At 41.1% G+C, this 23,407-nt stretch overlaps 1 protein-coding gene across 8 annotated transcripts in view; it reads right to left on the bottom strand.

Annotated features, from left to right (window-relative positions):
• Positions 1-12,538, bottom strand: part of Unc5d (unc-5 netrin receptor D) — a 524,519-nt gene extending 511,981 nt beyond the window's left edge. For all 8 annotated transcript variants that reach the window (XM_048456515.3, XM_048456517.3, XM_048456516.3 and 5 more), the window contains exon 1: positions 12,205-12,538. In XM_048456515.3, coding sequence (XP_048312472.3) covers positions 12,205-12,304 — 100 coding nt within the window. In that variant the 5' untranslated portion in view covers positions 12,305-12,538. The remainder of the gene's footprint in view (positions 1-12,204) is intronic.
• Positions 12,539-23,407: the final 10,869 nt, after the last annotated feature.

Here is a 23,407-nt window from a genome sequence, read left to right as displayed (position 1 = left end):
AGTCTGACCTTTCACATGCGAAATCCCAGACTTAAACAAGGAACAATTAGGAGTTAGTAGGAGTTAGAGGTTGGTAGCAAAACACTCTCTAAAATGATTTCCTTTGGCTAAGCTACACAGTGAGTTGTTCCAACTCACAGCACTAATGTCACGTAGCTTAATGGAAATGAGGTGAAAATGTTCTCTTTCCTATGAATAGATTCTTTTCAAAATAATTATGTACAGAAGATATTTAGACTCCACTTGCTGGATTCATATTCAACAAATGTATTAGCAAGGATACAGAAGCTTAAGACTTAGCTCTAAATTTCATCCAAACACAAAACAATCTGTCAAGCAAACATCTTTACGAATATCAGCTCTTCTAACACTGAGCTAACCCACGTCCTTCAAATCGTGGTGCCAGCATTCAGTGACTCAGAATGAAGAAGACGTATAGCTTACTTCAAAGAAATTTCAGAAAAATATAAACATTAAAGAAAAGGAAAACATCCTTTGACAAAGAGGGAAAATAATCAATAGTCTTTAGTCTTCTGGTGTCATTCTTTTGAATTCCTTTGTGCTTTTATTGATTACTTTCCTTATTTGAGTCAGAAAAGAAAAGAAGCAAGGACAGCAGCAAGAAAATGGAGTTCTGGGTTCATGGCAGGAAAGGTACGCAAACCCAGACAAGCTACTTTCTCTCACAGGATCCTGCTTGCTCCGTGTAAACGCAGGCTTTGCCCTAGGGAGACACTTTCCACACTGAAATTTTGTGACTGTTTTGAAATGTTATGAGAAGACACATAAACTTAGTGTACAAATCAGTACTTATCAATTATTAATTAAAGGTCACTTCAGGGCCGGAATGTACTCAGTGGTAGAGCACTTGTCTATCAAGTAGGAGGCTGTGAGTTCTATATCCAGTCCAGTAAAACACAAACAGAAAGGTCATCTCTAAGCTGTATGCCTTCCAGGAAACAAAGCTCCTTCACACACAGAGAAAAGGTGTGACATGTCCATTCCGGTCCTCCCCATTGATTTTAGATGATCTGGAAAACTGAAAAATCGTATGCTTTGACCTTTGAGTCGATGTTTCATAAGCTAATTTGAGTTTTCAATTATGGAAAATTAATATAAAATTCCATATATCTGATTTCTTCTCCAAGGAAAATCAACAGGCAGAGCTCAGCCTACACACTCGATGGAACAGCCAAGTGCTCGAGTGAAGGAAGCTCACCTTTTTATATTGTTTCCAGTGGGCCTACTTCTGTCTGCTCAGTCCGCAGAGACCAAGCACCTGCTAACTACCATGTTTGACACCAGAAGTGCTTCAGGTTTTGGAGCTGTTCACATCCGGGGACATTTGAAAAAACATCACTGACTGAGCCTCCCTTATACAAAAAATTTAATGCTTTAGACATGAGAACATTTCTGATTTAGACTTTGGGACTGGGTATGTTCAACCTGTAGACATATTCATTAACAAACACTGATTTAAGACAATCAAAACGTAAATTTCTTTTATCCTTGGTACATTCCTGAGGAATCCCATAAGCCCAAGACCAACATCGTCATTCCCAAATCCCCATTAACTTGTCTCACAAATTGTATTTCCAGAGTAATTCATTGAGAGTTTTGATATAAATTATCAAGGAACACCTTAAGAAATGATCACATGACTGTGAAGAAGTGGTACTGGAAACAAAAGGTGGCACCATGGAATGGTGGGGTGGGAAAAAATCCTAAAAGATTATTGAGTCAACTCTCAGTTTGAAAAATGAGAGGGATAAAGTGTTGCATGGAACTGTGCTTTTAGCCGTCTTTGTTATGACAAGACACCTGACAAATCAACTTAGAAAAGACTGGTTCTGCCCTGCTTTGCAGCCTGCAAAGATCAAGTAAACAAACCATCTCAGCTCACATGTTTTGAGGTTTTCATCCTGTGGTCAACTGCCTCCACTGCAACAGACTGTAGGGAGGCAGAACACCACAGTGGCAAGAAAGTGAGGAAACCAGAAAGCAGAGAGTGACCGAGAATAAATATAATATGAGTGGTGAGTGTGTGTGTGTGTGTGTGTGTGTGTGAAGGATATCTTTCAAAGGCACACCCCAACATTCCTCCAATCAGTACACACCTTACACACTTTCAAATTCTTTCCCCTGAACCTCTCAATTTTGAGTATACCAATCGATTAGAGGATTGATTAGGCCAAAGTCCTCATGATCCAATCAGTTCAGAAGTGCCACCTCTGAAGACACGGTTTGAAATCAAGCATCAAAAATACGAGCCTTGTGGAAGAATATTTTATATCCAAACTTGAATAAGGCACCTATAGTCTTGACCTGCCAGTCTCCTAAATTAGAAGAACATGAAGGAAGCCTAGGCTTTAGAAATAGTAAAAAGGCAAGAAAAACTAGAGTTGAGGGCTAGATGTGAAATTGAGAGTACCATCATGTAGACAATGACTTTCAAGTCAAAAATGTGACTGTATCTTCAGCTTTCTTCAGCTTAAGTGTTATTAATGCCATTTAAACTAATGGCATAGAACTGAGATGATATACGCTTGGAATAATGATTATATATGACAGTCCACTAATGTCTAATACACACGGAGATATCCATGTACTGCAGCACTTAGCACCTTGACAATTATGAATAATTGGCTGTACAACTGTCTCCTCTGACACATGTGAAATGATAGCACTGTCTTTTCATATTGATATCCGGAGGCTGGCATGCAGCTCAGGCTAACTGCTAAACTTCAGAAAACATCAGGTGGATTTATTTTTTGCTCCAAAGTTAAAAAAAAATAATTAATGACAGATCTTTAAGTTGACATGTTTCTTTAGAGCAAACCCAAGCACTTTCCATCCTACCCACGCATCTCACACCAGCAAAATCTGTGAACCTCCTGACTGCTTTTTCTTTCCTCTCTCTCTCTCTCTTTCTCTCGCTCTCTCTCAACAACTTTGGAAAAGTTCATATGCAATCTTCAGAATACTAAAGTCTACTCCTCAAAGGATGAACACAGGTACTTTACAGGTACTGCACACGACTCCCTCCAAAAGATTACAATGAAATCACTATTTCTCTAGAATAAAAATTTACTTTGGAAAATGTATAATCTTCTTTATCGTCCTAAAGATGGGTTAAATAATTAAGACTTTATGGCAAAATGTCTACTGGAAGGCTAATTACACTGTGCCACTAAACTCCTTTCAAATACAAGATAGAAGATTTTGACCTCATTAGAAGACAAAATGCAAGAGGGGGAGCACATTCACTCAAAATCAATAATAAAGACAAATTGATGAACCTACCTCAATTCTAAATATGTGTGCATATGCTGTGTGTATATGTACACACATGTGTGTGCAGGTATGCATGTGTCTCTATGTGTATGCATATCTGTGTGTGTTTTATGTGTGTTTTAGGACTAGAACTGAGGGCTTGGGCTCAAGCTCTCCACCATTGATCCATATCCCCAGGCCTAATCTTCTAAAATTTAAGATGGTAGACATTTGGAAGAATTTCCATTCATTGAATTTTCATTCTTTCTCCATGTTCACACATTCGAATGAGCTATAATATGAGCAAAAGTACTCTATCATTCAAGTTTAGTCCAATTCATCTATCTGGCAATAAAATAGAATTATATGATAATGTAGTCGAAAAAGCCAGGGCACCAGCTGAAGACCCAAATTCTCTTTCTAGTGCTGGTAATCAGCATAGCACTGGGGTGGTGATGGTGGGAGCAATCTGTTCAGTAAAAGATAGAGAAGAACATAAAATGATGCTGTGGAGTTCCTGTAAATTAGGTATCAGAGCACAGAAAGAAGCTGTAGAATTCGAACCACAGTGGGTGGCTACACTTCACAACAACCAATTATATATTTGTTGAAGAAGCAGAGGATATAAATTTATAGGTACCAAACCACAAAGACATGCTAAAAAGATGGAAATGCCAACTGCCCTGATTTGATATACATTGAAATATCACCTCGCACCACGAATGTGTACCACAATGACCAGTAAATCAAACTAAAACTTTCAAATCCCATATAAATACACTATAATTCAAAAGAGATGCTCATGATGACACGGATTACCATTAATTATCCTTCTTGATGTCTAAGGATGCAGATTTTATAATCAGTTGTGCGGGTAAATACCACTGTGCAAGTAGAGTTTGTGGGGGGCTTCGCACAATACTGAGTAGATTTCAGAAGTTTTCCCTAGTGTGGTTCATATCTTAGCACAGAATGCTTACAGTGAGACAGGCTGCCATGCTACAGGACCATCCACTGCTGGGTGAGAGAAAACAGCATCGAGCAGTATCAGTCAGGAGCAGAGCCAGATGAACCCAAGCCTTTGACCTGCACCACGGTGTAACAACAGCAACCAGAGCCTCTGGAGGACCTCAGGAACCCAAGTGGACATGGTTTCATTTTCTTAAAAATACTGCTTTTCTTCTACCTCTTACGTTTCTAATTACCTAGGTTTCCAGATCACTCTGAAGTATAGAGAAATTAAGTCAAGAGAACACAATAAATTGAAGCAGCGCTGAAGAGGGCTAGAAACGCTTCTTAACAAACATGACACTGGGAACACTGTGCAAATTCCAGGAAAGTCAATTTCCTCTTTATTACAAGAAATTAATGAGATTCAGAAATAAGACCCCTAATTATTTCAAAATGAAATCCAAGACATAGGATGGTATCCATGAATGTCTATTCGTTTAGAAGTAGCTGTATGTCTACCTGAAGAACACTGACATTTGTGTGTCTCTACCCTCCTACTGGTTTGTTTTTTCAGTCTTGTATTGAAACCCACTTCACACTTCACACTGACTTGCAAATGAAAAACAAAGCCAGCACTGCAAAGGATGATTGCCTATGGCCTGTGGATGGGATCACCTAGGAGCTTGCTGGAAATACAGAGTCTCAGCCCTTTCCTCAGATTACGACATCAGAACCTGTATTTTAACGGGAGTTGTTGCTATCCAAATGAACATTATCATTGGGAGAGCACCAGTTTTGTAAGTTCCAAACATCAGCCTGCAGTTTTCATAACCCCTGATCTTAAGGCTCCCCCTCCTTCCCTGGTAGATTTACTGAACTAAATTTAAATGAAGAGTGTAACCATGCAGTAAGTGTTGTCCTAGCAGGAGCCACCAAAGACATCCAGGCAACTCCAGAAGCTATCATAAACATATTTAGAGGCAAATTGTACCTACTATTTAGCTAATTAATTTATTTTTTAATATGTTCCAAAATCTGTGAATGATATTGCAGGGATATAGCTATCTTCCTGTTGGTTGGGCGTTTGAGCTAGTCAACACGGTTTCTTCAATATTTTTTTAATGCCTGTCTGCCAGCAACCTACCTTCAGGGCTAGCTGAGATGAATGTCATTTTTTCTGACTTCTCTGGCTAAGACACCACAGCATTCAACTCAGGTGACAGCACAGCATCTAGAAAGTTCACCCTTCATTCCCACAGGCCACCATGACAGTTCCTACCTGCTACCTCCTACCCTTATGATGGAGTATTGAAGTCATGTGGCAACTGTACAGAGGTCTCTTCCAGGAGATGAAGATTCATTTGAAGCTTATAAAACAGAATTTGGGGTAATAAAATCAATACAATTGCCATGCCACATACATCTATTCTGTATCAGTTGCTCAACAAGTTGTACATCAACACATTAGAAAAAATACTATTTTCCACTGAGCATGAAAGATTGTATTTTATTATTGCCAAACCAACTCTGCAAACCCAACTTTTGTAACAGTACTCTAAGTATCCACATAGTGCTGCAATGTCTTAGGAATTATAGAAACCTAGAGGTCATGAATACAGGAAGGCATGCATAGGTTACACATGACTGCTATGACAATTTTTTAATAAGGAACCATAGCATGTTTAGGTCCAGACACTGGAGATGATTGCATGTGCACTAACTAAAATGCATCGTTAAACCTCCCTTGAAAGATAGGTCTCAGCTTGTTAGGGCCGTTATTCATGAATCCATGGCAAAAGCTAGCCATAAAAGTAGACTTTGAGCCTACAAGATGGCTCAATGGATAAACGTACACCTGGTGACCTGAGTTCAACTCCACATAAAGGAGCAAGGAAAGAAATGACCACAATCTTGTCCTCTGGTCTACACATCTGCAGTGCTGCATGCACACCCATGTGATATACCACACACACACACACACACACACACACACACACACACACACACACACTAAATACTAGGAAATACTTTATAACCTGTGGGCTAACTAAAATGTAATCTGAAAGACAAACTACAGGTTTGGTCATCTGTACTCCAAAATTCCAAATCTACAAAACTCCAACATCAGGAAGTTTAGGATCACCTACCATATACCACATTGCACAATTTTAAACTTGACCGCATGGGTCTAGTGAAGGTCAAGGTGCCCTAAAAAGTGATGTATAAATGCCGTCAGGCCACCGGATAGTCTGTGTGTGAAACATAACTGAACCTTCATTAGGCTCGAGTCCATTTCCCATATAACTTACTTATACAAAATTTGAGCAATTACTAAATCAAACTGCTCCCAAGTATGTCTGCTAAGGGATACCCAACATTCTTGCCAGATTCTATATCAGTCCCGTAAGCACAGCCCGACTATTTCTATCTCTGAGTTCTAGCTCCCTGTAGTGGGAGCAAGGCAGACAGCAGCAGTGAGCTGAGCTGAAAAGTCTTGGTGCACATAGCACCACAGACTTATCCACTTCTAAAAGAGAATTTTCAAACCAAAACAGAGTTAGCAGTGCAGTGCAGATAGAACCACCCAAACTGAATACATTAACATCCGCCTAATTCGCAAAATATCTACGTGCACAGCGCATGTGCACACAATAAGGCCATTTGATGCAATGTGGCACAAACAATTAAAAGTTCCTTTCAAAGTGAAAATGCAAAATAGAACGAATATCTATTTTCTATAAATGAATCTAGCCATCTGCCTTGCAAAAGCAGCAGCAGCAGGAGTACCCAAAACAGCAGAAACAGCAGCCTCTCGTGTTAACAATCTATTCTCAAATCTCATGCTCCACATTTCCCCAGCAAACAAGGCTAAAAATACAAGACATGCAACAAATAGTCTTTTGGGATCTGCCATTCCATGGATGGTGTATTCAATCAGAGTAATATTTTCTGTTGACACTCAAGACTGGAGAAGAAAAAAAAAAAGCAAGCTATCATATTAGAAAGTGGCATTCAGCATTTTAAGCGTGACTCCAATCCCATAGTATATTAAACTGAATGCTGTAAGAATGTTGTTTTCATACAACATAAATCTCTTAGATTTATCTGAATAGATTCGCAGATATATTTAAGCTACTTCAAATTCCTCTATAATTCTTGATAGTTATGAAGATACCATTTTAGCACTTTTCCCAACAGAATGCAAGGGACCACTTATTTTCAGCATAGCTGAGCTATACTGTACATGGTAAACTCTTAAGCCAGACTGACTGGGTTTAAGATCTTGCATATCTTAACTCCTCCATGGGCTTGCGATTTTATTTAACCCTCATGCTTCTCTCTTCCTAGCTTACAAATAGTAACACTTACCATCCTGAGTCATTTTAAGGAATAAACGAACTAATGTGGGTATCTTATTCAGAATAATTAATGAGTAATATCAAAATGAGTTCATATTCAAGATGCAAAAATACCTTCTCTCAAAGAATAACCAGAATACAGAGTAAAAATGATGTTCTCAGGCCAACAGTGTAGAAAATGAAAGGTAAAGGGCAGAGATGGCTCACTGAGTGCAAGTGGGGTTCCAAAAGTGGAACACTCTATAACCCCAGCATTGGGGAGACAGAGACAAGACATCATTGGTTCTTGGTAGCTAGCCATTCTAGTCAATTAATGAGCTCCAGGTTCAGTGGAAGACCCTGTAACAAAACAGGATGAACCAGCAAGATGACTCAGTTGGTAAAGGTGCTTGCCACCAAGTCTGATGACCTGAATCCAATCCCTGGGTCTCACAGAGTGGAAAAAGAAGAATACTTCTGCAAGTTTCCTCTGACCTCCAAATAGACACCATGGCACACACATGACCCCTTTGATAAATGTGTGTGTATGTGTGTGTGTGTGTGTGTGTGAATGAATACATGTAATTACAAAATTAAAAATAAAAAGACTGAGTGATTAAAGAAAGACACCATGTCAACCTCTGGTCTCTACACGCACGAACACTCACATACACAAAGTGAAGAATAAGTGTTTGGCTTTTACATGACCTAAGTGACTGAGGGTGGACAGGACAAGTTTCCACCATTGTTCTGTTTCACAGTTAGGTTATGACAGCATCGGAATAGGCAGAAGGAAGATGACAGGGACAGTATCATTCAGGAGGGAGGCACTGTCTGGAGTTAAGACTAAAAGGATTAATGACAAAGGTATTCTCCAGAGAGAGAGAGCATGCATGTGAACCTTCTCGTAACGAGGACACCCCACACCACTACTACTACTACTTCCTTAAAGGTCTGAATTATTTTCTCTCTAGACACCAATGACCACAGCTTTGTAGTGATCCCTATCAATTTTCATACATATGGCTTGTATCTACACTCTAATGTTTAAAAACAAAACAAAATAGGCAGTAGAGAAGGATATCAAATAGCCGCTATCTCCCAAGAAACCGATTCCTTCACAAAACTTCATGTTGGCAACGTCTTAAGATGAGTATTGTATTCTGGGAAAGAAAAATAAAGAAGCAAAACACAAGTTTGCAAGACACCTAGGAAAGAAGAGCAAACCAAGTATTCCATGCACCAGAAAGGCTGCTCTGGAGCTCCCTGACCGATCCTGTCAGTCCTGAGAGCACCCAGGGAGAACCCTTGGGACTGGCAGGGTTTCCTGGACTTCAGAGCACTACCTCAAGAATGAGACTCATACACAGGTCACTCACAGAGTGAGGAAGTATATAAAGGCTTCAGGTGCTCTCACACTTTCATTAGACAAATCAAAGCAATTAGTCTCCTCTTTACAACTGAGATACTTGAAAGATCTCTTGAGTAGAAAGTGTTTTTTTTTTTTTCAGGCAGGAAGAGAAAGTGCCAGAAGTCACAACCTTTGAATCAGAAAAGGTCTGGCAGGAAGTTGGGAGCGTGGAGGGCGCTTTACCTTTAGCTTTACAAGCAGATTATATTTTTTTTGAAACACAGGAACACAAAAAGGGTGGGGGGAAGAAAAGGAAGTGTTCTCAAATAACATTAAGAATGTGCCAACAGCTATAAGAAATGGAGAGAAGATGAGAACGTGTGTAGGTCATATGACCCTCAGTGCCTATAATGTTAAATGTGTACGTTCTTTGCTGTAAGTGTACCCATCCAGTTATCAGAAGCAAATGTCATCATCTAGCCTGCTTAATGACATGGTCTCTTCTGCACATGACCTAGTGGAAATCACAACTCCCCCAGCAGCACTCTCTTCTAAGAATAAAACAAATCAGTATGACATGGTGTGGATTCAATTACCACTCGGCAGGTCACAAGTAACTTTTAAACATCCTTTGTCTAAGTTGTAAAGTGTCAAAATGTCTATTAATTACGGTATCAGGGCGCTATCCTTATACTTTACCAGCAGGAATAAAACTTGCTCTCTGAAGGCATAAGCTTTGATTAGAAAGGCAGAAAACCAAATGGCATTCTGTATCAGGGCTGTTTCCTTTATGTAGTGTCTTGTCATAAGTGGATTCCTTGCTGAGTATATTTGAAACCAATCATCCAAAAATTGTCCTCATATTTTCAGGTTTTTTTTTTTATATTAGGTCAAAAAGCAAAGAGAAGTTAGAGGGAAAAGAGATGGTGGTACCACTATCATGGAAATGGATACATAGTAAATACTGTAAAAACAATGCTTCAGAATCTCATACACATCATACCACCAAAGCATATAGAGTAACTCCATATATGCTATACACTAAGCTATAACATCTGGATTGAACCCACAGGAGAAACTGTTGATGGGCTACAGTTATGTGTCAATGGGACAGTACTTGCCGGGTATGCACAAGGCACAGGGTCCAATCCTCCAGCACCCCCAAAGGAAAAAGTCCTCAGAATTATAAACTTTTGACTTGCAAATACAAAATCTACCTATAGAACCCATTAACCAAACACAGCACAGTGAAACCGCTAGTCAAGGATGCTGCACAAATCCACAGCATCCTGGTTTTAATGCACCATACCTTGCGGAGATGACAGGACTCAATATGGAAAATATCTTTGATTTGAAAACTTCAATTGTGCCCACCTGTCCAAAGCCAGGTGCAAGCGAATCCACTGGCTTTGTAGCCTTTGTAATGCGCATTTCATGAACTAGCTCCAAAAGCGGCTAAAGGTGAATGGAAATGTGACAAGAGAAAACACTACTCAGATTTACTGCTCCATGTGTCTCGGGCATCTCTATGATCTGTGCAAAACATTTGCTGTAAATAAGCCTGCAGAGTGTACAGTATGTTTTCCAGGAGACCTTTACAGAACAGCTTGCAGACAAGAGGTGCTAGCCTTGGTTTCACAGCCAGAAAAACTCCATCCAAGAGGCTGTTGGCATGTTCCCACCTCTTGTTTTGAGCTGGCTCCAAGACAACTCCACAAACCGAATTCCAAGGGCCAGTACCTGGAGTCAGTCACCGGGGGCTATCTCCCACACTGGGAAGAGCAAGTATAAACTCAAACTGTGAAGGAAAAAATGGGGGGAGGGAGGCACCCCACTTTCGCCCTAACAGTATAAAGAACACTCAAGAGTTGACTGAGCTGTGAGGCAGTCTCCAGTTCTCCGTAGTAAATTAAATGGCTGAAGCGCGTGCTTTCTTCCAGCCAGAGAAAGAAACATGCCTCGCTGTTAACAGTATGTGGGAATCACTGAAGCTCGTTTTTTTCCAGTCTTTGCTGCTTTTTTTTATAAACCTGCTCCGTTAAAAAAAAAAAAAGTTCAGGAAATGAAATGCAAATAAGCACAGATCGTACAACTGAAAACCACTATCCATCCTCTAAAATTCTTCTTTCCAGGCAATGCAACTGCCCTTAACACCGCTAGCTGCTATAAAAATGAGATTATACCAGTTCTTGGGATCGTTGTCAACCCTTCCAAAAGCCTCACCGCTACCAGGAATATGCTGAGGAGATAGAGGAGAAGGTGAGGTGCTTAGCTCGGTGCCACCTCTTGCTAGGCAAGCGTTAGGTAAAATGTTTAATGCAATCACATATTCTAAGCCCACTGGATGGCACGCAGCAAAGAAGGTAAGGTAAGGAAGGCCAGAGAATGAAAAGCTCTTGGATTATTTCAAAGGTAGCCACGGCACCGGGGCTGTCTGAAACTGCCTGTGATCAGCTTCAAAACAGGTCCGTGGGGGTGTATCTTTAAGTTGATGCTCTGCTGGAGTGCAGCGGATCCGGGTGGTGGTGGGAAGCGGGGCGGGGGGGGGGGGGAGTCCTGAGCTTAAGAAAAGCGGAGATCTCTCTGCTGCTCAGGGAGGCCCGCGCTTCCTAGCTGGAGTAAGCACCGAGTAGGGAGAGGATGCGCCGGGAGTAGAGCCTCTGGCCAACTGCTTATCCGGCTGGGCACTGCAGGCGCTGTTAAACCCTGGGGTTACACACAGCTCCCCAGAGCTCCCGCATCCACGCGGCCTCTCTGAGAAGCAAAGCCAGTGCTGGCTTAGAGCCAGAGCTAGGGTCGCCCGAGGGGTACTGGGCTTGGCGCAGTACTAAGTGACCAGCTCCGCTGCTTCGCCTAAAGGGGAAAAAAAGGCGCAGTCTCTATTAGAGCCCACTCGCTTGCCTCTTTCCCTATGTACTCCCTAAGATCATCGTGGGCACCCACTCAGGAACGAGCTCGCCCAAGAAGGAAAAGTGGAGACTACAGAGGAGAGCGAGGATGTAGTAAAGACAAGCTATCCAGCCTGCAGTAAACAGGGAGGGTTCGGAAAACCGAAGAGGTACTGAGACTCAAGGGTAGGGGCCCGGGTCACAGCAACCTGTAGGATTGAGGCAGATAGCAAACTTGGATGGGAAGGCAGTGGTCCCCTGGAGCTCCTCCACCCGGTTCCCACCGAGTCGCGCTCCGCACGCGGAGAGAAGCACGCACAACTTGGGAAGCCCACGCCGAAGGTGCGGGTCCCGCTCCTCCTCCGTCCGCTCCTCTGCGCACCGCCGTCCACCCAGCGCTTACCTCGGGCAGCCGCGGCCCCCGCCGCCCAGAAACAGAGTCCTAGCCACGGGAGCCAACGGCGCGCTCCGCAGCCGCCGCCGCCCGCAGCCGCCGTCCCCATGCTCTGCGCTCCGCTCTGACTACACTCTTCTTCCACACCCTGGGAGTCCGCAAGGCACGACGGCAGGGGGACCACCGCCAGTAGGTTCCCACGGGGGTGGTGGTCTGTGGTGAGTCTGGCTTCTCCACCGCCGTTCCCTACGGAGCGGAGACACCGGATGGGTCGCGGGACAGAGCGCCCGTCCCCATTGCCTCCTGCGGCGCTGCCCGCCGTGCCCGCTGTGAGGACCGCAGCCCCAGCTCCTCTCAGGGTCCGGGACTACCAAGCTGAGCCAGGAGACCGCATCGCTAATGAGGCCCGGGGCCGCCCCTGCTCCGCCCCTTGCAGCGGCCACCAATGAGCCGCGCCGGGGCGGGGCTGAGGGCGGGCGACGCAGGTGAGCCCGCAGCAGGCGCACGTGAGGGCGCCGCCTCTCCTCAGCCGAGGCCCCGCGCGTGAGGGAAGGCAGCGCGCCCGAGCCCGGCGGCCCGAGGCGAGGACGCGCGCCCGCCAGCCGCGTGCTGTGCGGAGCAGCCTCTTGGAGGCGAGCGCCCAGCGGCGGGATGGAAGCATCGCTTGATAACTCTGAGGCTTCCAGGAAACCAAGGTTTTCCTCAACTTTGAGTTGACTCTCCTATTTCCACTTTCTAGCCACCAGAAGGATGAAACAAGAAAAAAAATAATTATAAACCATTCCAACGACTGTCCTAACTATGGCCAAAGACGTGAATAGAGGGTGCTCAATCAAGTCTTGGTTTGCTTTGTTTTAAGAAAGCAAAAACTCCCCCATTTTCCTTTTCTGTTATAGGTGTTGCTTTGGAATTCTCAAAAGTTGCCTCATTGCTGGTTCCTTATATTTTTGTTAATTTCAATCTGGGCCCTGGAAATTGCCTTTCTAGTAAGAAAAGGGAAAGTTAAAAACAGATTTTTAAAAAGCCCCTAAACCCATTTGTCCACTTGTTTAAATTGTTTGTTTGTTTCCTCTTTTTTAGGTGGTTAGATCTTTCTTTAACTGAACTTTGACCTGGAAGGGCCTCAAAGTTGCTTTTTATCCTCTGCAGTAGGCTACTGGTTTTAGATAAACAGCCCCCTTCTGCAAGACCGTTTACTTCCTATTCAGGGCTCCACAGTGAGATCATGACTTTCTGTCTGAAACCATCAAAATGCATTGAAGACTCAGCTGATCAGAAATCTTGGTCCCCACTTCCCTGGGAGTCTCCATAGAGAAGGAAAACTTGGCTTGAAAGACCGCATTACCAACTGTTCCTGGATGGCAATCAAGGGGAGATAGACACGCAAAACACACAAACGTCTCTTGCCAAAGTGCTACCTGCTTCCAAACACTTCTCTTGGAGAATAAACAGTTTAAAGTAAGGTGATTGTTGAAAATGAGGTAATTGCACTCACTTACTTTGTCCTAAAGGCAAAGAGGATGCTAGACAGAAAGATTGATTACCTGATAAGCACATAGACCATCCCCCCCCTCTGAGGACACCAGGTTTGTGAATGTCAGAGGAAGGAGTTGGTTTTTTTCCTACAGAGCTTTTGCAGCTCAATAACAGGTTTGGGTCCTGGGCAAGAACCAAGCTCTGGGGAATTGATACTTCAAAGCAAAGACTGATGTGGGGCTGGCAAGGGACTCGCCTGGAAATCTCTTTAGAATCTTGGTAAATGAGGGGTTTGTCCTTTTCTTCTGAGAAGGTGAATTGAAAATTAATCTACCAAACATGCTTCACCTGTCTCCCAGAAACCAATCATTCATTGCCTGCCTTTCCATATTCCTCAAGACTATGTGGAAGTCCTGTAACTTGTGTTATTTGTGTGGTTGGTTTTTTTTTAAGAAAAATAGTTAAATTTCCAAGAATCTATGACTGTAGTTAATTTCTAACTATTGTCCCCATAAGTAAAATCAACTTATAAGTAAAATTAACTTTTGGGAGCAAAAGTAAAATCAACTTATTTTGGGAGTTTGAGAAACAGATAAGCAATTTTATCTTAATAATTCCAATAAAAAATGATGAATGAAAGAGAAGCAAAGCAAATTACCTTTGAACAAATTCCAATCTCACGAGCAGGTCTTCACACATGTTTCTAAAGAAGACTGTACAAGGCAGGTATATTATCACTATCTGAAGAGAAGGCTAGTGAAGTTGAATTTCCGACATAAATTTCCCAAAGCCGATGTAAGTAAGGGATTGTTGAACGTCAAGAAAGAACAAGAGGAACAATGTCCATTTTTTGTAATTGAAACTCAGTGAAAGCAACAGGCATGTCTGACCAGTGAGGTTTATTTAGTTATTAGATGAACAGAAGTATTACCTGAAGTGTTGCATTACCTGTACCTGACACTACATATTAATTATGAAGTATATCTAAATTTCCTGTATTATCTGACTTCAGATATTTTAAAACACAGACAACTGTTCCATTTGTATAAATATCCATATCTGTTTGGACGAAACAGTTGAGCAGTTGTCAGTCAGGATTAGTTCCTCCAGCAGCAAGAGCATAGAATGTGAGCACTGGGGCTGATGAGATGGATCATGGGTAAATGTGCTTGCAGCATGAGCTGGTCCACTTGAGCTTCATCCAGGGATCCAGTAGAGAATGACAGCAGCTATTCTGAAATGCTCTCTGACAACTACAAGGGTGACATAAACACCCTTGTGCCTGCGTGTACATATGCACGCACACACAAACACACACACGCACCACAATGAAGAAAAAGAGGGGACGGAGGAGGAAGGTGACAAGTGCCCTAAGAATCTGGATGCAAAGGGACTCAAACCCTCACTGCCAAGAGCTGGCTGACTTCAGGCTGGCTTAGGACAGGCAAATCAGCCCCCCTCCACGTTGTCCTCAACTGCAAACTGATCACTTGCAACCAATTCAATTTTACAGCCAGTTCCATTTTAAAGGCATCAATTTTTAACTCTGTCTATCATGATTCTGAATACGAGTTACTCAACTGCATTGGAAATTAAGCTCTATCTTCTAGAATTGAAATAATTGTTTAACAAACACCTTGTGTTCCGGAGAGATTATTTCGGATTATAGCTAAGCTCTAACATTAACTATAACTCAGTATGTATTAGTAGGATCAGGTTGCTGTAACAAAAAACTAAAGGGTGATTAGCTTTTAAATAATAGAAATTTGTTTCTCACAGCTATGAATGCTAGACAACCCAAGATTTAAGTGTTGGTGGGTTCAGTGGGTGCCCTGCCACCCACACTATCTCACAGTGAAAAGGTGATGGTCGAGCTTCTTATATAAAGGCACTGATCCCATTCATGAAGACTCCAACTTCATCACCTACTAAAAGTCCTGCCTCCCAAGACTGTCATCTTGGTAACTAGATATCACTAGACATCAGCGTATAGAGGGGGGTGTAACATTCAGACCAAAGCAAATATTAATTCAAAGAAGAGAGTTGGTAAAGTATTATATTTTTATATTTTTGTTCTTTGAATTGAAGATGCTAATTTTCTAATAATTCATCCACAAAGAAATCAGGTATGAAATTTTGATTTCTTTCATTTTTGGATCATCTCTACTTTCTAAAAGGAAAAGGAAAATATGACGTTACTTATACTAAGAGGAGATAAGTACTGAATCTGGAGAAATATGCATTCAAATATATGCCTTTTTTCAAAGACCTTGTATTATACTTCTCTAATGTCTTATTTTGCTTCCCTGTTGATGTGATACAAAACATTGATCAAATGTGACTTGAGGGAGGAAAGACCTTATTTGCCTTCTAGGTTATTTATACTCCTTCACTGAGAGAAATCAAAACCAGGAACTCAGCAGGAACTAAGTGTTAGGAATGGAAGCAGAGTCATGAAGGAAGGCTGCTTCCTGACTTGCCCCTCATGGCTTGTTCAATCTTCTTTACTATAAAACTCAGAACAACTGAGCAGAGGTGGCACTATACTCAGTAAACTGCCTCTCCTTCACCACCCCCCTCACCCCCCCATCTCCCACACCACCACACCGCATCCCCCCACCCTCCCACCCCCATCAACCACTAATGACTAAAATCCCTCTCGGTCTGGTCCAAAGACCAAATCACTGGAAACAATGCTTCAACTGACATTCCTTCTTCTCTGGTGAAGTTTGTATTGAGTTGACAAACCCATCTCAGCACAGTTGGGAAGAGTTCTCTGTGTGTTTGGGAAAAGAGTACTTAACCAATCTGCTCGTTATAAAGAGCAGAACTCTGGGAAAAGTGACTAAGGTAGAAGTGGTCAACTTGAGTTGACTTCTAGGCATCTTCTAGGCAATGCAGAAGGATGATGGGAGCTTTACAGTTATGGGAAGGCTTGCCAAAGATGTGGCCTTTCTTCTTGGAATCCCAGGAAATCATTGTAATTGTGGAGATGACATCATTCTTTATGACAATGGATATAGGGATTGTATTTTTAATGAAGATTACTGAAAAATAACAGTAGCATTCAAAAAAAAAAAGTCACTTTGGACATGAAAACATTCAAAATGAAGCAGCAGATTTTTTTGCCCCCCGCCCCCCGTGCTTTGATTATTGTGGATTAGATTCCCTTGAGATCAACACATGACTCATTTAACACATACGCAAAGGCAAGATGCTCAAGACAGTGAGATGATGACCTTTGGGAACAGAACACAGCTATAGCTGAATAGAAGAAAGAGGCTGAGGACTACTAAAGACTTTTCTGGAAGAAGAGCTGAAAATACTATGCAATGTACATCTGTGCCAGGATTTACCTAACCAATGGGCTGAGTGGGCAACCTGAGATGTAATGGATGTTAGAATTATTCTTTATAGGGGCTTAAAATAAGTTTCTTCTCTTGGGCATGGGTCAAGGACCAGTTATCTCTCTACATTTATGATACAATATTGCAGCTTCTTCCCCGTTGAACTTGTCCACTGTTTCTGAAGGCCCAACTAATATCTATTTCTAGCTCTGCTACTGCTGGATGTTTTTGATAGAAGCCACTGTCTCTATTAATCATACAATTATGCTAATACATGTGGGAAGACTAAAAATGAACTGGACGAAAGGGCAACAGCTGGCAACTTCAATTGGTGAATTTGGCCACACAATTAAATGAGATATTTTACACATTTCCCCTGGTATTGCTGCATGCCAGTCATTTCCCAGTATAGTCTTGTTCAATCAGAGCAGCACAATTCAGAAATACAAGCAGCTTACTGTGAGTGTGCTCCTATTTACTCAGGGCTGCGTGCTCACGCGGCGACACCTGATTCATGAACTTGCTGGAAAGCAGAGGAATACTACAGGTGTTAAAAGCTGTGAGTTTTTCACATGGGATGTTCTGTCTGTGTACCATAATCCAGGTTAACAACCTTCGCTGTAAAAGGCAATATGGGGTAGTTTGTTAAGTAAACTCTCTCACACACACAGACAAAATTAGAGAAGTCTATTTTAGAGGTTGGGCTATGAAGCAGCAATAAAGTGCGAAAATCCAATACATTTGTTTAAAAAGGGCAGCAGGGCACCAAGATAAGACTCCAACTAAACAGATTTTTCCTGACACCGCAAGTGTGCCTTCCTTCTCGTACCCTGGGAATCCTCTCTGAGCACCAGCTTCCCAGAGATGCGGCTCCAGCCCCAGGCACAGACGAATGAAGAGAACTTTAAAATAATAACAAGAACACAAGTCTTTGGCAGTAAAATTAATGCGTTAGTGCTTTTAAAATAATACACTTGAACGAGAAGAAACAATATGTGTTAGCTCATCAAAGATGCAGCCTTTGATGTCAGAGGAACGGGCAACCTTTGAATGATATGACTTTGGCCTTTGGGATCAGAAATGCAACAATTTCCTCATCTCATCACTTGGTGGCCTTTGTGGCAGCTCAGGAGAGAGAGCCTGATATCATTCCTTACTGGAAGGAAAGTGAGTAGGATTCTTACTGTTAAATGTTTGATGTGTGTCTATGCTGAGCTCTTACTCCTCAGTTCTGTCTCTCTGCTCCTTATTTATTCTATCATCGATTCACTCCTTCCCTCTTTTACCAGTCTCTCTTGATATGCTCTGCTAACACTGAATCAACTGGTGAATAGTCAGGATAAGGGAGGATGATTAGTAAAAAGTTATTGTTGCCATTTTAATTAATAATTCAAAAAAATTAAGCAGGACATGAATTAGACATTACATGGCTTCATGAAATCCTCCCCTAGCTACACAGTTATCTCCAGGTACAAGAAGGAAGGTCTAGGGAGATGGCCCTGTAGACTCTGCTCTGCAATGCAAACATATGCTGAAGATGTGAAAGGCTAATCAATTCTAAAGTCCCCATCCCTTCATTAATAGCATGCAATCCAAGGATCATTACATGAAGCCAGCCAATCAAAGCAAGTTGTTGACAGAAAGGTAAGGTCAGGTGTCCAATTTCTAGCAAATGAACATAGAAATTCCCAATGAGTGAATAATGAAGCTTCCTTACAGTGAAACTGCCTGCCTAACGCTACACCAGGGATGAAAAGTTAATGTGTACCAGGGAGTGTTTAGACATCAAATTTGAAGAGAGAAGAATGTATGGCTTGTTTAAGATTAAAAAAGTAGAGAGAATGAGTAAGAAAAAGAGCAATATAAATAAGAAAATAAGTAATTTGGAACTTTGGTCTAAAGCATAGCGAACAGTGCGAGTGTTTTTCATACAGATTTGGTAAGCAGCCTGTACCATCGTCAGAAAGTATAATGCTTACTTCATTACATGTTCTTGTAAAAATGCCATTCGGAAAGTACCAAGAGTAGAACAGAATAGGGTCCCCAGAATGCAAAGTCAAGGGCACCAGCCATGTATGTCCTTTCCTGTTCTATCCCTTTCTACATACATTCCTTCCTACTACAACCCTATCTGTACACATCCTTCCTATCTACAACCCTTTCTGTACACTTCCTTCTCATTACAGCTCTCTGTATACACATCCTTCCCATTATAGCTCTTTCCATACACACCCTTCCCATTACAACCCTTTCCACACACACCCTTCCCATTACAACCCTATCCGTACACATCCTTCCTATCTACAACCCTTTCTATACACATCCTTCCTATTACAGCTCTCTGCATACACATCCTTCCCCTTACAGTCATTTCCATACACACCCTTCCCATTACAACCCTTTCCATATACACCCTTCCCATTACAACCCTTTCCATGTATGTCCCTTCCCATTTGGGTTTTTGTTTTTCTTTTCCCTTTTATCTTCCTTTCAGTTAATTTCTATTCTGAATTAAGACAAAACAAGATACTCCCCAGAACTCTGGAAAGAATGACATTCTTCATAGACCCTTTAAAGTGGTTCTTAATACTGTTACATGATTAATAATTGAAATTTTACAAGCAGAAAATGCTATTTTAACAAGTGGAATATTTTTTTTAGTTTTTAAATAAAGCATTTACTTTCCTGGCCTCTAACCTATGCCTGTTTCTCTTTCTCCATAGGTATAGTAGAAAAAAATGCCATTTTCTATGTTTTAAGGTTCAGGCAATCGACTTAAAAGCATTTATCAGTAAATGACTGGCATGCATTTTGAAAGAAAAAAAGATCTACTTTACATGTTAAGTAGCATTTTGCTGAAAATAAAAATTAAGAAACTTTAATTTGCAATTTAATTCAACCACATATTCTGATCACCTTGTCAGATATAAGACTACTTAATGCCACCTCAGATACCAGCTTCAGAGACAGGTAGTTTGGCCCTAGAGTAGAGGTGATAGGGATCACTACAAAGCTGGGGTCAATAGTATCTAGAGAGAAAACAATTCTCAATGAAATTCCTTTGATTCTCATGGATTTCAGCCAATGACAACGTATCCTGTGCTAAAATGAGAAACCTCTTACTTTACACACGCATACATATTCACTTGGTAGATGAATGATTTTATTCTATATAAATAGAAAAGTTGTAGATACACAGATGTATGTATTCATAAGTGGTGTGTGCATTTGTGTGTGTAAACCAAGAGAACTGAGATATTTGATGTATCCTTTAACACTCAGGGTAGAAGGATCTGACATTTGACCAACATGATGCATTAACTCTGCTCCTTATTGCATGGAGCACTCTACAGTTAACAAGGAGGAATGCTAGATAACACGTTCAAAAAGAATGTTTAACACTTGTTATCTGACTTAAAATCAAGATGACTAGGACTGTGCATCATCAAGCAAACAGCTTTTAGGTAGTGGATAATCTATAGACATTTTTGGACTCTGGCCAGCAGAGGATGAAAATATGAATCATGCAATACCTTTGGAATAACTGACCCTTTACCAGAGAACAAATCCAAGCCAGTTCTCTGACTCTAAACAGAGACTGGGGTGAGATGATCCAAGTCAAGACTGGAGCCTGCTAGATAGAGAAGCACAAATCAGAAGGTTACCACTTCATCACTGGAAGGTGAAACTCACCACAAACTTCGTTGAGGTCTGAGTACCTTTTCCTACAACCACAGAAGAGTATGGCAGTCCTGAAAGACCCATATAAGGCCTAGTTTTACATTTGGGGCTCAATTACCCCCAAGTATTACCTTGACATCGCTGCAAATATACACAAAGGAGAAAGCTAGTCACATTAAGAATGGAGATAATAGAGGTGGGGGCAAAGAAAAGGAGCCACCCCAGACCTCAAAATAACCATACTAATCAATATCTTAGAACACTCTAATATGACTTAAAAATAGATCAAAATAAAACCAGTATTTGAAGGTCAAGTCACAGCATAGGAAAAAGAGATCTTAGAAGATTTACTTGGAATGCTCTAAATAGAAAGAGATAAATAAAGTGAAATGAAAAAATTAACATTAGAAAAATGCAGAAATCTTGAGAATTAATAATGTGATCATTGAAACAGATAGCATAAGGCTCAAAGGTAACAAAAATAAAGAAAGAAATAGTTAATGGTGATAAGACATTAGAATCCATGAAAATGCAAGTACAGTTTCAACCATATAAGAGAACTAAGAATCTTTGAGAATAAAATATTAAGATACTGTGAAACACATCCAAAGAGCTAAAGAGAAGGAAATTTTAGAGAAATCAATATTACAGTGTAGAAGTGAGAAAATGTCAATATTAAAGCTGAGATATACATGCCACTAAGAGCGTGCTCAAATTACTAGATATAGCATGTAGCTAAGAGTCACATATTGGCATAGCATAGTAATATGACAATATAAAGGACAATATAAATATAATAATTATCACGTTCTTTGCAAAATACAAGTTACCTTGAAAATAAGAGATGGCTAAAGATTCTTTTCATTGTCCTTTCATAGATGCCTAAAACCCAGGAAGTGATGTCATCAAATTACAACTACCAACATAAATTTATGCAACTAAACCTAAGGTAAAAATGTTAAAGTACTGTCCAGCCAGAGTCGTGAGCTCCCATTAGTTGTTTCAGTAGGTGTCCCTATCATGGTCTTGACCTCTTTGCTCATATTCTCACTCCTCCAACTCTTCAGCTGGACACTGGGAGCTCAGACCAGTGCCCACTGTGGGTCTCTGCCACTGTCTACATCAGTTGCTGGATGAAGGTTCTATGGTAAAATTTAAGAGAGTCATTAATCTGATTACAGGACAAGGACAGTTCATACACCCTCTCCACTATTGCGTAGGGTCTTAGCTAGGGTCATCCTTGTGAATTCCTGGGAATTTCTCTAGTGCCAGGTTCCTTGTTAGCTCCCCAATGGCTCCCTCAATCAAGATATCTCTTTCCTTGCTCTCTGTTTCTGTCCTTCCCTCATCTCGACTATCCTATTCCCTCAATTCTCCTCTACCTCCCTTTCTCCTCTTCTCTTCTTCAGCCCTCCCTTCTCCTCCCACCCTCACGCTCCCAATTTTGTCAGGAGATCTTGTCTGTTTCCCCTTCTCAGTGGGATCTATAAATGTTTCTCTTCTCTTAGGGTTCACCTTGTTACTTAGCTTCTCTAGGGTCATGGATTATTGTTTTATAGCTAGTATCCACTTATGAGTGAGTACATACCATGTTCATTTTTCTGGGTCTGGATTGCCTTACTCAAAATGTTTTTTATATTTCCATCCATTTTATGAAAATTTTAATATATCTTTTTTTTCAGCTAAGTAGCACTCTGTTGTGTAAATGTACCACATTTTCTGCCGGACAGGGAAGGAACCAGCATAAGAACAAGCTAGACCCTCTGAAGATGGGTAACAGTTATATGGCTGGGACAGACTGCAGGGTCACTGGCAGGGGCACCAGAACTTATCCCTGCAGCTTGTACTGACTTTGAAACCCATTCTCTTTGGATAGATACCTTGCTCAGCCTGAACATAGTGTGGAGGGCTTTGGTCCTTCCTCAGAGAAATATGCCTTGCCCTCTATGGGGAGTGGATATAGGGTAGAGTAAGGGGAAGGTGGAAGGAATGGGAGAAGGGGAGGGAGTGGGGACTGGGGTAGTTATTTAAATTGAAAAATATATATATTTAAAAAATAAAATAAAAAAGTGAAAAAAGTTAAAGTACTTTTCACCCATAAAAGGTTAAGAATTTATATTGAATGTAAATAAACACATTACTAATATAATTGTGGCAAACTTCAACAATTGACTAGAAAAATCAAAACTATCATACGTCTAGATTCAAGGTTTAAAAATATAATAGTTGAAATTATGAATTGATTTAATGACAAGGATTGCCATAGACAGATAAAGAGATATGAGTGATAGATCCTTAGAAATAGGCAGAATTAATACATGAAAAAAGCCAACAGAAAGAGATAAAATAAAAATACCCATTACATTTTGACAGCTCTAAATTTAGAATTTTAATATCAGTGAAATGTAAGAATTAAATGTGTCACATTTAAAGAGATGATTATTGAAATGTTTCATAATCAATGGACCTAATTCTAAACATTCAAAGACTGCTGTAAACATGGAGCAGGATAGAAAAGGAAAGAAAACATATCTAGGACATCAAGTAAGGCCGCTGAGGAAAAGAAAACAACAGGAAACCTTTTTAAGGAGATGGCAAAAATAGATAGACTGCTGACATCCCAACTAAATGATGAAAACTGTAGGACAGTGGAAGAGGGTGATGTGCCAAGAGATACTGCCTTCACCATATGGCAAGTAGAAAGGGCC

The sequence above is a fragment of the Myodes glareolus genome, chromosome 23 (genome assembly GCF_982192425.1).
Source record: "Myodes glareolus chromosome 23, mMyoGla1.1, whole genome shotgun sequence".
NCBI classification, from domain to species: Eukaryota; Metazoa; Chordata; class Mammalia; order Rodentia; family Cricetidae; genus Myodes; species Myodes glareolus.
Note: the sequence above shows the minus strand (reverse complement) of the source record. Positions and strands in the feature narration are given on the sequence as shown.